At 44.5% G+C, this 15,414-nt stretch overlaps 1 protein-coding gene across 1 annotated transcript in view; it reads right to left on the reverse strand.

The window, feature by feature from the left end:
- Positions 1-7,628, reverse strand: part of slc2a15a (solute carrier family 2 member 15a) — a gene marked incomplete at both ends in the record, with an annotated part of 12,814 nt that extends 5,186 nt beyond the window's left edge. The window contains 6 exons of the mRNA XM_084458924.1: positions 135-267; positions 936-1,081; positions 1,189-1,313; positions 2,844-3,004; positions 5,997-6,095; positions 7,584-7,628. Of these exons, the coding sequence (XP_084315050.1) occupies positions 135-267; positions 936-1,081; positions 1,189-1,313; positions 2,844-3,004; positions 5,997-6,095; positions 7,584-7,628 (709 nt within the window). The remainder of the gene's footprint in view (positions 1-134; positions 268-935; positions 1,082-1,188; positions 1,314-2,843; positions 3,005-5,996; positions 6,096-7,583) is intronic.
- Positions 7,629-15,414: the final 7,786 nt, after the last annotated feature.

Raw genomic sequence — 15,414 nt, forward strand, 5'->3', positions numbered from 1 at the left:
CCTAAAAAAAAACATCCCAAATGTCTCCATTCTTTGACTCCTGATCTAAAAAAGAGGGGGATAGGTATAGTCAGTGGGATTTCCAGCCTATCCCTCTGTATCCCCTATAGGAGAGCAGTGCGGTGTAGACTGACCTGTGATAGTGGCGTGGATGTTGTGCTTCTCTATCAGCAGGTAGCGGGGGCTCTCAGGAAACCATGGCAACAGCATCAGCTGGATGAAGGTAGGTACCACCACCAGAGAGAGGAACAGGGGCCAGTGCTCCTCCTGTTATAGATGGGAGGACAGGAAAAAATGTAAGACTGCTTGAAGTAAGAATGTACAAAAAAAAACTCAGAAATCCTTGAATGGTTTGCCGAGGATAGTAGTGGACCAAAAGTCTCTAGCACTCACACAGAATCTTGTTCTAATAATACTAGTCAAAACTGTAACCAACGTCAGTGTTACGCAATTTGGGGTGCCCTCCCTTCTCTCCCAATACTCCAAACATAATACCCACCTAAAGTTCTCCGAGAATTTTCAGAATAATTTAGGCGAGAAATAGGTCAATGGATATGTTAATCGCTTTACGCATGGGGTTCCTGACCAGTCACAACGGCAAGAGTCACACAGTCATGTTTGACTGGCTAAACCCCTTTAGTCTATCAAGATATGAGTGGGTAACTGGATATATGCTGGGTAGTTATCTGTAGTTCTAGACATTTAATGTAGTTCATGCTATGATTTCATAACCACATGATATCGTGGAAAACCAGATAATAATCTCCACATCCTCCCGTAGCCTCCATAGAACTCGGAACACGGAATCCATTGGAAATGAATTATCCAGATCGAGTCCAACCACATGCGATACACATACACAGCGTAAACGCACAAAGATCGCTACACATTGCCATCCATGCTTGAAGTCTTTCCAGGAGGTGGTTATGTACTACCTTTCCCAGAAGCTCGTGGAGGCCCAGGATCTGAGCAGCGAAGACCCCAGTGCAGATGAAGATGCTGGGCATCAGACCCAGGAACCCCCGCAGGTTCTTGGGAGCGATCTCCCCCAGGTACATCGGCACTACGCTGAGGGAGATGCCTGGCCAGCACCACGGAGAAAGCAGGCATGATAAACAACTCTAATACTACAGCGGCCGTGTGTGTGTGTGTGTGTGTGTGTGTGTGTGTGTGTGTGTGCGCGCGTACCTGAGTGTATCCCAGTGACGAAGCGGCCGACGATGACCATCTCAGGAGAGTCACAGATCCTGCTGAAGCCCATGAGCGAGCCAGCGATGAACACCAGCACTGTCGAGTTCACCACCGTGCCCTTCCTGAACACACACACACACACACACACACACACACACAAAGAGACACAAACACAAAATTATGGAACGCACGATACACCGTAAAAGATATTTGATTATCAGAACAGGCTAACTAATATACCAAGACCTGAGAAGACGGCATTGCGAGTGTACATAAAAGCCTATGGACCAGATGATTATGCCATAGCAGGTAGACAGTAGTAAACTCTCCCACTGATATATGTACAGTCAGGTGTGGGCACGTGCGCTATTATGAGTTGTGATTAGCCATAAAACACTGCTAGGTGGTAAAAATTGATCTGGCTGAAGGCAGTAAATCCTTCTCTTTCATGTGCATGTAAATGTGCAGCCGTGGTAGCGTTGAGTGCTTTTGGCTAAACGAGCTTTGAGCTACTCCATATGCAAAAACTTTCTATGAAACTAGTTAAGTATGCTCACTAGGAAGGGTAGATGGGACGGGGCTGGTGCCCTCTGAAGGGTAAAGGGGACAGAGCTAGTGCACTTTGAAGGGTAAAGGGGACGGAGCTAGTTCACTTGGAAGGGTAAACATAGGCCAGGAGAGACAGAGTGGGGTCATCACTGGGGTTCAGAGTGCAGAGGGTTGATAGATGAAGGGGCCTCTCTAATGACCTTAGTGCTACTGGACAAGGAGGTTGTGAGTGTGTGAGCGTGTGTGTTTTCTTTGTGTGTGTCAATGAGAGAGAGAGAGAGAGAGAGAGAGAGAGAGGGAGACAGAGAGAGAGCCAGAGAGAGAGAGAAAGAGAGACCGAGTGTTTGAGAGAAGGTATACATTAATGTGTCTGTATGTATGTTGTGTGTGAGTGAATTAATAAATAAAAGTATGTTATTGTTTGCTTGTTTGTTTGTGTCTGTGTGTGTGTGTGTAGAGCTCAGTGTGCCAGGCCTCGGTGGCAGTGCCCACTGCTCCAGATGCTGCAGAGTGTCTCTGAGGCTGGCTATGCCAACTGGCCAACATCCACCCCTAAAGATGGACAGTCTACAGGGCTTTTATCTGGGGTGAGGGACCAGAGCATCGCCACTGGCCAAAACCAACTCAGAGGTCTACAAAGGACAGCACTTTCCAAACGGTGGTCAAACTTCAGTCACCCTTCCATTGGGTGTGCAGAACATGTGCAGTAATTCAAAGCTAGGCCTTAATTAGAGAGCTGAAAAGGTACCACTCTGATAGGGGGTAAAATGGAGGACATGTTACTTAAACTCACTAACTAACTTGATTTTTTGTTGTGCAAAATGTTGTTCTGAACAATACTCAATAACACACAGTTGTCTTAGACTTAGATTCGGTGAATGACTGGAAATCCAACAATTGATGGCAAAACCATGGTTATCAAGCACAATCCTGGGTTGTGTGTGACTGCACTCCGACAGCAGGTGCGTGGCGAGTGTATGAATGGGTGAGTGTGTGTGTGTGAATGAGCAGGTGAATGAGCCACAAAAACACACGGTGGCTGAGTGTGAAAGGTGTGTGTGTGTATGAGTGTGTGTGTGTGTGAGTGTGTGTGAGGGCCTCACCTGCCAAAGCGGGTTACGAGCATGCCCACCATGAGGGAGCCCGCCAGCCCTCCGATGGCGAAGACGGACACGGTCAGCGAGTACATGAGGGTGAGCGCCTCGACGTCCATGCCCGTGCCATTACGACTCACCACCGTCCTGTTGTAGAAGTCCTTAATATACTGGTGGAGGGAGAGAGAGAAGGAGAAAGGGGGGAAGGAGGGAAGTACGAGAGAGGGGGAAGAGAGAGGACAGAAGGGAAGAAGGGACAAGGGGGGAGAAGGTAAGAGAGAGAGAGGGAACAAGAAAGTGGATCATGATTTGCTATTTGTAGGACAGCTGTGTTCTCACTGTGATTGACTGAATTTGTAACTGTGAGATCAAAGCCACATTGAACAGAACTGAATGGACAATGAGGGACAGATGTTATCTTCAAACTAGCATGTGATACTGATCAAATTATAACATGCCACATTCAATACAGTTATATCACTTAAGCAAAAAGTTGTCATCCACATTGAAATACACCACACGTTTACAGACCAGGGGCCTCATTACAAAAACTTCTTAAGTCTGAAATCCTTATCTCATTTTAGGATGACATTGTGGTATTATATAAACATGTTTCTTAACTGCATTTACAAAAAATCTTAGGATAGGAGTTTAGCTATTACAGAACAGTCCTAATGCAAGTTCCCAAGAATCCTTAATTACAATAGAATGGCATAGACCCTGTCCTAAATTCAAAACAACTGCCAAAAATGTCAGCAGCATTGTTAGGTCTGTTTGGTAATGCCAATGAAGATGGGGCACAGCATGAACAGCCAAATATAATGAATGAAAGACTACCCAAACTGTATGATAATGATGCTTTAAAAATGAACTTTCATTTGATTTACAATAACAATGTCTACAACACAATATATTCTTATTTTTCATCTTTTTATCCTATATTTCAATTAATCAAGACTGGACGAACTTGGTACGTTGTAATCACAGATACAAGCAGTCTTGTACATAGATACAGGCATGACAGGACCAGTGGTGATTGAAGAATCTAATTTAGTTACAGTTAGGATTTCTTAAGTTAAGTAAGATAAGATGGATAAGGAAGTCTGAGATAGGAATGGACAGGTTTATGAACTGCTTCTGTAATAGGAAGATAGATTTTTTTTCTATCTTTTAAACTTAAGATAGGACAAGCAGTATCTTCCTGTAATGCAGCCCCAGGCCATGATCCATCTAACCACTGAGAAAGACCCAAGCGCTATACATCTGCATTGACCAATCAGAGCATGTCTCTCAAACTAAGGAAGAATGCGGAATCACAGTCAAAACCTGTACTGTAATGTATGCAAAACTACTACAAATAAAATGTTCAAAAAACTGTACTATAAGGCCATGTTATGTGGCCATCTCTCTCTCTCTCTCTTTCCCTCTCTCTTTCTTTCTCTCCCTCTCTTTCTCTCTCTTGCTCTCTCTCTCCGGCAGTTTCAGGTCACGGACTAATCCAATTCCGCTACTTTTTTTAACCAAAACCTTCTATTCAATTTACCACGAGTCTGCACAATGCGGGCGATACAGGATCAATTCAACCAATCAGAGGTTCAGGACTGGAGCAGGAAGACAGGAAGACTGTGAGACACATGTGACACATACACACAATCTGTGCTTCCTGCAGTGATGTTTGAGGGAGGTTTGACGAAATGGTTCTGACGCCATTGTTTTCCTCGTTGTTCCCTTTGGTTATTACATCTGCCATTTATGTAAATGTGTTACTGTCATTGACATGGAACATAGCTAATGCTTTACTTAGTGATACAGTATAGTATATGCTTAGTATTTACCCAGTATTCACATGTATGTAAACAATGCAAAAGGTGAAATGGTAATTACACCTCATTTCATTTCATTTCAAACCTTTATTTATACTCGTAAAGCACTGTCTCTGTACTTGTCTTCTGTACTTTTGACGACAGAGCTCCAATGACTATTGACTTAAAGATTGAATCACAGATATCTTTACTTATTTTTATTTTTATTAAAGGCTTTTAGGCCTAATCTGTGTTAGTGGCGTGGACTGGGACATACAGTTAGCGTCTAGTAGATGCTCCACTGAAGTCGTTATCACTGGGAAGCGCTGCATTCCTTCTGATAAAGAGCAGACCAGTCTGTCATTCAATCCACATTCCAGACCACAACCAAACCCTTCACACACTCTCTCTTCCACTTTCTCTCACTCTGATACACGTGTGCAAGCTAGCACACACACACACACACACACACACACACACACACACACACACACACACACACACACACACACACACACACACACACGTCAGCTGACCCCTTGTATGATTTTTTATGCAGCCACATTTAATAGCAGTCTTCTTTCAAAAGTAACGCAAAAATATTCTTGAGAAAAATTATTTAGTCACACTTTAACACAACATGTTGTGAGCGTGAGTGTGACCATAGCTAGCAATGAGCCAGGGTGCGCGCACCAACATTATTGACACAGAACTCTGTACTGCACAAAACAGAAATATTTTAACCTGTACTAGTCAGATACATGCCAGGGAAGCCAGGAATAGGGCTAAACATGAAATTCAGTGTCCATATCCTTTAAATAAATCAATTGTTGACAGATGTTGACAGATGTTGATATAATGCGAGCACTGAATGAAAGCCCAGAGCTGATACTTGCTCATAAACAAAACATACTCTTTAATCATTCATTCACATCCATGGAAGATTTGGGTGAAACACACACGTGTGGAGTCAGCAGTGGTGTAAATTCGAATCCGTAATGAAGCGTTTAGATTGGTTATCACGGTTGGGATATATCTCTATGTGTACGGTGTACTGTAAGGGAATGCAAGAGTGGACATTGACACGTGTGAGACAGTTCCCTGAGTGGGAGGGTCCTCGCAATAACTGTGTCTCCCTTACTTGTTTGGGTGAGCTGATACCTGCAGAGTATTCCTGTGAGGGTGTAGTAATATGCGAGTCATTTTTCTTTCTATAATTTTCAACTGCTGACATGCCAAATTTCCCCCTGGAGGGATCAATAAAGTCTTATCCTATTTTATCTTATGTAGTATACACACTAGTAGTATGAGTATGTAATATACACACTAGAGTCTGGGTCAGAGTGTGCGCTGGCCTTACCACGGCCGGAGAGTTGACCACTGCCAGGTTGTAGCCATAGAGCATGGAGCTCCCGAAGGAGGTCAGGAACGCTACCGCCAACAAAGAGGAGGTCAGCTGCTGGGGAGGGGGTGGGGGAGGGGGTGGGGGACATGAGAAGAGAGATGATGACCTCAAAAAAAAACATTTGCAGTTCATCCATCATAACAGTCAACCCAGCTTATGTTTTAACTAGTAAATCAGTGATGTAATCTATAATCAAAAGTTAATGGTGTAAATAGGAGAGTATATGATAGGAGATACCATTAATCCCACATTCACACAGATCAAGGAACACACACACAAGCACACCGAACAGGTGCGCCCACACACGCACATAGTACTGAAGCACCTTCATGAGATATGTGCATTCCACCATAAATTAATTTCAATTGTCTTTCAGCGGTCTATTATATTAATTTCAATCTACAGTTGAACTGGAATTTGGCGTAACCACCACCCTCAACCTAAAGATCATAAGAGCGGCTACTGAATTCAAAATCAACCCCATAATCCACAGTTTCTTCAAGTTTTGTTATGTCCTAGAAGAGAGGAGACAATAGAAAGCAAACACCTTTCACCTTTGGAATAACCATTGAGTAATAACACTGACTATCATAATAACTACCATCATAACAAAATTATTAGCCTACTATATCGCAATCATCATAACATAACAAAAAAAAAGGTAGGGTTTACATTTGAGAATAAAACGGAAGGAAACTCAGATAGAAGCAGCTACAGTGTAGTTCATTCAAGTGGAGTAGTTTACTGAGCAGTAACCTAGCTAGATATATTGCAGTGTGGGAGTGAGTGACTGTCAAAGTTAGATGACATTGACAGGCCACAGCAGAGGACACCTAGACAGATGAACTCAATTTGGGATGTACTTCAACCACATTCTCTGATTTGAACCCACAGTTGTCAGTTGTGATCAAGCTTCGGTCAGAAGATGGTCACTGTTCCCCAGACCCAGAGCATGTGGGTGGAGTCTTTGCCAAAGGTCAGGTCAGTAAACTTTGCCCAAACTTAATTTGGGTGCTAAGTGGTCAGATGCAGTCACTTATGCTCCTACACACGTGAGGAAGGTTGTGCAGACATTGTCTTGTGACATATAATCAGTAGAGTACCTATCCGCGTCTTAAGAGAGAGGTTTGATAGTTTCAAAAGTATCTTAAAGATTTTAGACATTATAGACAGATTAGTCAAACGTGAAACATAGGCCTAATGGCTATAAATGAAAGGAGAATGGCGTGAAACCAACGTATCCCTTTACAAAGCTATACCTGCATCAGTTGGGGACGGATGGCTACTGTGCCAATGAGTCATCATCTCTCGATTTTGTCAAGAGCTGTTGACAACTAGCCTACACTGAAATCCTTAGCCCTGGCCTAGGCCCACTGCATGCTTTGACCAACATGTTTTTGTGTTATCAACAATAGCCTATAGCCTAGACAAATAAAATAGTAAAAACTGTTTCATAAACGCGCACACACACACACACACATACACGTTTCCTACTTAATTACGCACAACATAGGCATTACAGCACTGGAATTGAAAATTTACCGATGTAACTTTCCCCGGCGACGTTATCAAAACTTCCTCAGCCATTTATGAATCTGTCATTGAGTACCGGTTTCTCAGTGTACCGCAGTGAGCCAAAGGATAGATAATCCGACTACTCTTTTCTTGAAACCGCTGGCATCGCAGTGAAGTTCATCTTGAGGCAGGCGTGGTCATAACAGTCAAAGAGGACAACCCCGATGACAAGCTACTGAAGTTGGGTTTCTGATCATCTGCGGCCTCTCTCTTCCGTCGCGTCTCTTCCACCAGCCAGAGTTGGCCTCGATCCCGGGTTACAAGTGGACACCACTGTCATCACATGATGGCGAGCAACGTGATTCTCCGAGAAAGACTGCTGAAATCAATTAGGTAGGCTAAGTGAATTTACAAAGCCTGTAGACTGGACGGGAAGTCAGAAGATATTACAGGGCCCATACAGTGAGTTATAGCTGATAGGGTTTCAGGCTAGGCTATTTGATGAAGAAATAGAAGCCTGCCCTATGATATTTTACGCACAGGTGCCACACACCTCCCTGGCACAGGTGTGGGTGTAGCAGGTCTAAATGATCCTAAATAGGATGTAAAACAGAAAAGAGTGAGACGAAGGCGGGATGTCTTCCTCCAACGGCAGGTCTCAATGCAATGGTATTTATTACTAGTTCTTTTCTGTGCATGGCAGTTGTCTTTCTTTTAGAAAAGGATATTTGGCATTCATATTCCACATGTAGCGTACAGTAGTGTTAAACACTTTCTCAAAACTCAAAATAAAAATACAAAACTCTTAAAATCTACTATTTCCTTCACGATACAAAAATAAACTCTTCATCTTTACTTTGCTTTCCTTTTACCAATAAAAGTAAGAGTCAGAGGGGAGCCAGTGTGGGGAAAAAGCTGTTCCTGTCTCGAACAGTTTTAGTCTTTAATGACTGCAGCCTCCTGCCAGAGGGGGGCGGTGTGAAGAGCCCATAGCCCGGGTGGGAGGGGTCGGCCCTGATCTTCCTGACCCGCTTCAGTGCCCTGGAGCAAGGCCTGGAGGGAGGGCACAACGCAGCCGATCACCCTCCCTGCAGAGCGTAGCACCCACCACAAGTTAGTCTTGTCCTTGACTGTAGCGGCGGGGAACCAGGTGGTGATGGAGAAGGTGAGGATGGACTCGATGATTGAGCTGTAGAATTGTACCATCATGGTCCGTGGCAGGTTGAATTTCTTCAGCTGCCACACAAAGTACATCCTCTGCTGAGCCTCCATCAGGGTGCCGACGTTCAATTCTCACTTGAGGTCCCGGGAAATGACAGCACCCAGGAAGCGGAAGGAGTCCACGGTGGTGTCCGGGGAGTCATGCAGGGTGATGGGGTTGTTCCAGCCGCTCCAGGTTGTTCCAGCCGCTCCAGGTCAGCAGCTGTTCAATCTCCCACCTGTAGGTGGAATCGTCCCCCTTGGAGGTGAGTCCTATGAGGGTGGTGTCGTCCACAAACTTCAAGAGCGACACGGACTGATGGCTGGAGGTGCAGCTGTTTGTGTAGAGTGAGAATAGTAGGGGGGAAACACAGCCTCGCGGGGAGTCGGTACTGGTGGACTTGGGGTCGGAGATGTCACTCCCCTGTTTGGCATCATGCAGGTTTGTGAAGATCAGTTATGATTATATTCATAGTGCCAGAGATGGCTGCTTGCCAGCCAGCCAGCTGTACAGTACTGGTCTATATTCCTTCCCCAATGTAGCCTACTGCCCTTTTGCCCTCCTATCCAACCCAGAGGGAGAGACAGGGTCCACTGTAGAAAGTGTGTGTGTGTGTGTGTGTGTGTGTGTGTGTGTGTGTGTGTGTGTGTGTGTGTGTATGTCTGAGTAACATGACATGGAGATAGATGACAGTTAACAGTGCCACATAAACCACATGTATTTTCTCTGAATGCAGAAATAATAGCCTATTAATAGCGTAGTATTTCTCAAATGAAATCATTATCACCTGCAAGATAAAACACGTTTGTATTGTTGCTCTCGGAGAATTACTTGTGAATGCTGAGATTAATTTGAATTTCACTCTCTCTCTTGAATTTCACTCCTGGTGTTGGTCATTTGATAGATAGATAGATAGATAGATAGATAGATAGATAGATAGATAGATAGATAGATAGATAGATAGATAGATAGATAGATAGATAGATAGATAGATAGATAGATAGATAGATAGATAGATAGATAGATAGATAGATAGATAGATAGATAGATAGATAGATAGATAGATAGATAGATAGATAGATAGATAGATAGATAGATAGATAGAAACTTGACCTGTGTGTGTGTGTGCATGCATGCGTGCATGTGTGATCACTGTGGTTTCTGGCTGTGCCAGCATAATGGAATTAGATTCTGGGCAGTGTGGCTCTCATTATACTCATGGGAAAACTGGGGTTCATCCAATAAAGAGTCCTTTCATTTATGATGTTAGCCAAAAGAAATTAGATTGATAGTAACACTAATTCACACAGAAAACTATAATGTATCCACATACTGTATGCGTACAGAACAAAATGTATGCACACACATACAGTATGAGCACACACACACAGAAGCAAAACCAGGCCAGGTTCAGCCTGGCTTATGTGCGTGGCTGGCTTGTTTCTGTTCAGGACTGGTAGAACGGAACCTCGCCTGCTATATTGGAGAAAAAAACGGTGAAAAATGTAGCATAGTTCAGAGCATGCTATTCCGGATGCTACGTCACTGTTCAGTGAAATTTTCAGGACAGCTGTCATGGCCGACGCTGATAACTGCTGGCGGGGCAGAGCAAAGGAGTTTTTAAATGTAAGAATTGACTTAATTTGTCGATGATTTTTTTTTTTTTACATCAGATATCTTAGTTATAATGACACAGAGCTACAAATGCAGTTTTGTGTATATATGTGGGGTAGAAATTAGATTTCGAGAACTCACAATGTTGTAGCTAACTAGTAGCCATGGAAACGCAACGTTACCAGCTAAGTTAGGTAGCCAGTGGAGCGGTCGTGTACGTAACGACGTAACCCACACATTCCCGTCACCTGACTCGAGTAGCATGCTACATTTTCTCGCCTGCTATATCGTTTTTGTGGAGTAGTAGGTACTAAGTAGCATGCTACTTCTCGCCTGCTATATAGCAGGTAGCAGGCATTTCGGACACGGCCACTGTCTATCTAAGCCTGTTGCTGCCCTCCTGTGGCCGAAAACGGTAAATGCTCTTGTGGTAGCAGCATAGAACTGCAGGTTCTGGGACCACTGCCTCTTGTGGTAGCAACATAGAACTGCAGGTCAACAACGGGACAAAGGGAAAAAGGTACATTTACTGGACATTTGCTATTTTAGCTGCGAGGCTGGCCAGCCATGCACAAATAGCAGTGTGTGAATGATGTCGCTGAAGCAGGGAGTCCCCCTAGTGGACATAATCATTGTCCTTAGTGTCAGGGGAGCTTAGGGTATTTCTCTGAGACTAAATGGATAAAGGGAAAGATTGATTAAGAAATTCACAGTTCGACAGACACAGTTGCCCAATTCCAAATCAAACACTAACTCCTAAACATTAATACTTAATTTTTAAGAGTCACCTAGACACACACACCAAAAAAACATTCCTATCAACCGTATTGTGGAAATGGCTAAATAAACTTGAATCTTGACACTCTGAAGCTGGTCCCATGTGCTATAGACTTAATCCATTCCCCCATACTCTCCATCCCTCCCCTCCTGTGCTGCAATGCACAGGCAGGGTCCCCCAGCGGGTCTCCGGGACGGTTGTTAAGGGGAGGGGCTGTAAGATGGATTACCCTCCGCCATATTGGCCATCAGCACCAATCAGCAGCCAGGCAGGAAATGGATGGCTCTAATTTGTTCTCATTATTATCATAACAGCCATAATGCTCAGACAGACACACACACGCCGCTCGCTGTCACTGCCGTGAAACACACCCATTACTTATGTTGAGAGACAGCCTGTGTGTGTGTGTGTGTGCGTGTGTGTGTGTGTGTGTGTGTGTGGTGGTGGTGGTGGGAGGGGGGGCAGTTTGTTTCCAAAGGTGAGTATTTTGGAGTGAGATGCAAGCTTGTGCGCGCGCACACACACACACATACACACACACACACACACACATACACAGACACACACACTTAATCAGGACCCTCCCACCTCTTTCACTAGGGTGATGTAGCATCTTATTATTCCCACCCCACAGAGTCTTACAGAGCAAGAGCACACAGTCATTTATACAGCGACCGCGGACTAGACTTTGATGAACTCAACGACACAAACAAATGCTGACAGATACATTTTAGTGAGTAAAGGAACCCAAGTAACAACATAAATAGCAACAATAACTTTGTAGAACTTAATGGTTGAGGATGATGCGGTATTACAGTCTGTTCAGTACCTACCCACAGTAGCTGATAGTAGTAATACCTAGAGCTGTTTTTCTCATTCTGTCTAGTTTTTTGATTGACAGCTCAAAAGGGTCATTCCACTCTTTTCTAAATCCTTGGTGTAAATGTCAAATGGGCATGAGGGCCCCGAGGCCTCATAGAGGTCCTGTGTGTGTGTGTGTGTGTGTGTGTGTGTGTGTGTGTGTGTGTGTGTGTGTGTGTGTGTGTGTGTGTGTGTTATTTAGAGTGTGCATGCGTGTGTGGCCCTCAGGGGCTCAACTGAGGTTAGTCTCTGAGATGGAAACACTGATTGGAAGCGAGCCCTGATCCCTGGTCCAAATGCTAGCCACACACAAACCACACACAAACCAACAGAGTAAAACACAATCAATACCGCCCATTACTGAGATCTGATACACTTGATATACTATCGTCTTGTGTTGCTTACAAATATGCCCTTTTAAAGGCAAAACTGCATGTGGCCCAGTCGGTGGAGGTGGAATAGTGTGGCATTACATCAGAAGGCAAATACAAGAAAGCTGTGTGTACTTTGATCTAAGCACAATGGGCTTAGCATTGATGTGTCAATTTTAGGAAAAAAAAAAAAAAAAGGTGTTGCTAACCCACTCAGCCACCGAGCCAAACGGTAAACCTTGCCTAAAGATGGTGTGAAGAGAAATGGACAGCCAAGTTTTGTTTTAATTTGTGTATCCGCCCAGTGATTCGGATCCTCTCCAAAATGTAATTGGTTCTATGTTAGCCCCCCGACACACTTTCATTTTGTAGCTCTGTATACTTAGCCTGTGCCACTGCCAACAGTGCTGTGAGATTACCCTAGTCAATTTCCTAGTATGTGTGAACCATATGACTGATAAATGGATCTTGAAATCAAGCCAAGGTCTATCTAAGGCTAAGTTTATACTGTATAAGACAAGCTATGGCTCATGGCTTATGGCTCACAGCTCGTATAGGCTTAATACATCACATTCAACCAATCATGGGATTGAGTAGTTGAATCGGGTGTATTGGGACAGAGCAGAAGCCTACATATGGGTCCTGGTGAGAGGGACAATGGCGGCTGGGGTCTGTAGGAGGGTGTTGTTGCTCGTGTTTGGTTGGGAGTTGTGCCAGCCCCAAATTTAGGTCTGATCCCTGAAGCATGGGCAACACACAGCCAAGCTGCCTGAACAGCCTGGCAGCTAATGGACTTTAGGAATACGTGTATGTGTGTGCGCTTGTGACTTTTTCATCTACACCTGATCATTATACCATAATGTATTTATACACATCACAAGATTTAATTTATTTAAGAACTAAACCTTCAAACTCTAATTCAAACTAATTTGTGATTAGTAATAATAAAATGATTATTCTGCAACAATGGCCTGGACTGTCTCATATTGACTGGGAACCAAGCAGTATTCACTCCATAGCTTGGTTAATCAATGGGTGCTTTAAACACCACAGTCTTTACTCTGTGTGTGAATAGGCAGGGGTAGAGTTTAGTTTAAAGCCTATGCCAATTAACTTCAGCATGATGAATGAGAGAGAGAGAGTGTGTGTGTGTGTGTGTGTGTGTGTGTGTGTGTGTGTGTGTGTGTGTGTGTGTGTGAGAGAGAGAAAGTGCGTATGGAGGCCACCATCTCTTTGTGGGATGACAGACTCAGCTGTTCATCACTGGGTGGAGGGGGAATAAATGTTCTGATTGCTGAGTGAGTCCACCCACCTATAATGATTCAGTCTGCACTCATACACACACACATGAACTGGAATTGTCAGAGCGCACACACTCTCTCTTGTGCATACACACACATGCACGCACACACACACACACACACACTCACACACACACACACACACACACACACACACACACACACACACACACACACACACACACACACACACACACACACACAGGGAAGGCAGTGATTAGTCAAAGCTGGCCCTGACAAAAGCCTCACACTTCCAGGACAATAACCAGCTCATTTGCATAGAAAATTACCCCTCTGCCTTCCAGGGCAGAGGGCTCAGGGGTCAAATGGCTCCATAAGGGACATTGCCCCCGACTCCCCCCACCAACTAAGGAACATGCTTCACTGCAGTTCATTAACCAGGCCAGGTCCAGCCTGGCTTATGTGCATGGCTGGCTTGTTACTGTTCAGGACTGGTAGGACGTAAGCTAGTCACACCACTGAAATAGCTGTGAACTGAAATGACATGAAATAATGTCTGATAAATGAAGATAGGTCTTGTCGCCTGGACACATCAGTTCCAATGCTTCCAATGCTAATCCAGCACAATAAGAGCGGGATAGCCAGTTAGCTCATGAGCTCACAATAACTAGCAGCAGCTTCCATAACATTAATGGTAGCCGTCAATGGCTAAAGCAATTAGACTGATGATTCCTGTAACGTTAGTTATTTTGCTGAAATTGGTTCAACTTCTGTTTCTGGACAAAGGTAAATAAACCCAGATAACACAAGGTTAGCGGACCTACAGCGGGTCCCCGATGGACGAGTTGGTGGACCTCTGGCGGAATATAACACAAGACTAGCAGATCTACAGCGGGTCCCCGATGGACGAGCTGGCGGACCTCCGGCCGAATCCGCTGGTGGACCTCCGGACGAATTATTAGTGTCAGGGACAGCGGTCCGCTAGTAATCCGAAATGCTCTCGCTATTGCTCCTCCACCAGTAGTTTATTGTCTATATCCTAGGCCCATTGGCGCTAGGCTTACTCTGAACATTTTTTGCTAACCCTTCCTTTCATAGTCCCCCAATTACTAAACATTTACCTGCTAAATACATGCAAAGTATTTCTCCAACTTCTTTGACAAAAAAGTTAACAGTATCAGAACCTCTTTCTCCTATACCCCGGTCGACACTCCATGCACCAACCACACCTCTCCACCCCCGCCTCCCCACTCTCACCCTCTCTTCCCTCTTTGCCCCCCCCCTCCCCACGTCCCATCTTACCCTATCTTTCTCCCTTCTCCCATGACGAGGTCCTCAACCTTGTTGCATCTAGCTGCCCGACCACATGCTCCCTAGACCCTGTCCCCTCCACTCTCCTTCAGTCTGTTGTGCCCAAACTCCTTGCGCTCCTCCTCGTTGACTGCCAGAGTCATTCCCCTCCTAAAGAAACCAACTCTTGACCCCTTTGATGTCCAAAAACACAGACCAGTTTCCTTTCTATCAAAAACACTTGAATGTGCTATCTTTAACCAACTGTCTTTGTATCTCCACTAGAACAACCCCCTGGACCCCCACCAGCCCAGGTTCAAGATTTGCCACTAGACAGAGACTGTCCTCCTTGCAGTGAGAGTCACTCCACGCTGCAAGAGCCAACTCTCTCACCTCTGACCTGATACTCCTAGACCTGTCAGCAGCATTTGACTGAGTTGCAAATGTCTGAGGGGTTTTCTCTGCATATGTAACAATATTG

This window comes from Borostomias antarcticus, assembly GCF_949987555.1.
Source record: "Borostomias antarcticus genome assembly, chromosome: 25".
NCBI classification, from domain to species: Eukaryota; Metazoa; Chordata; class Actinopteri; order Stomiiformes; family Stomiidae; genus Borostomias; species Borostomias antarcticus.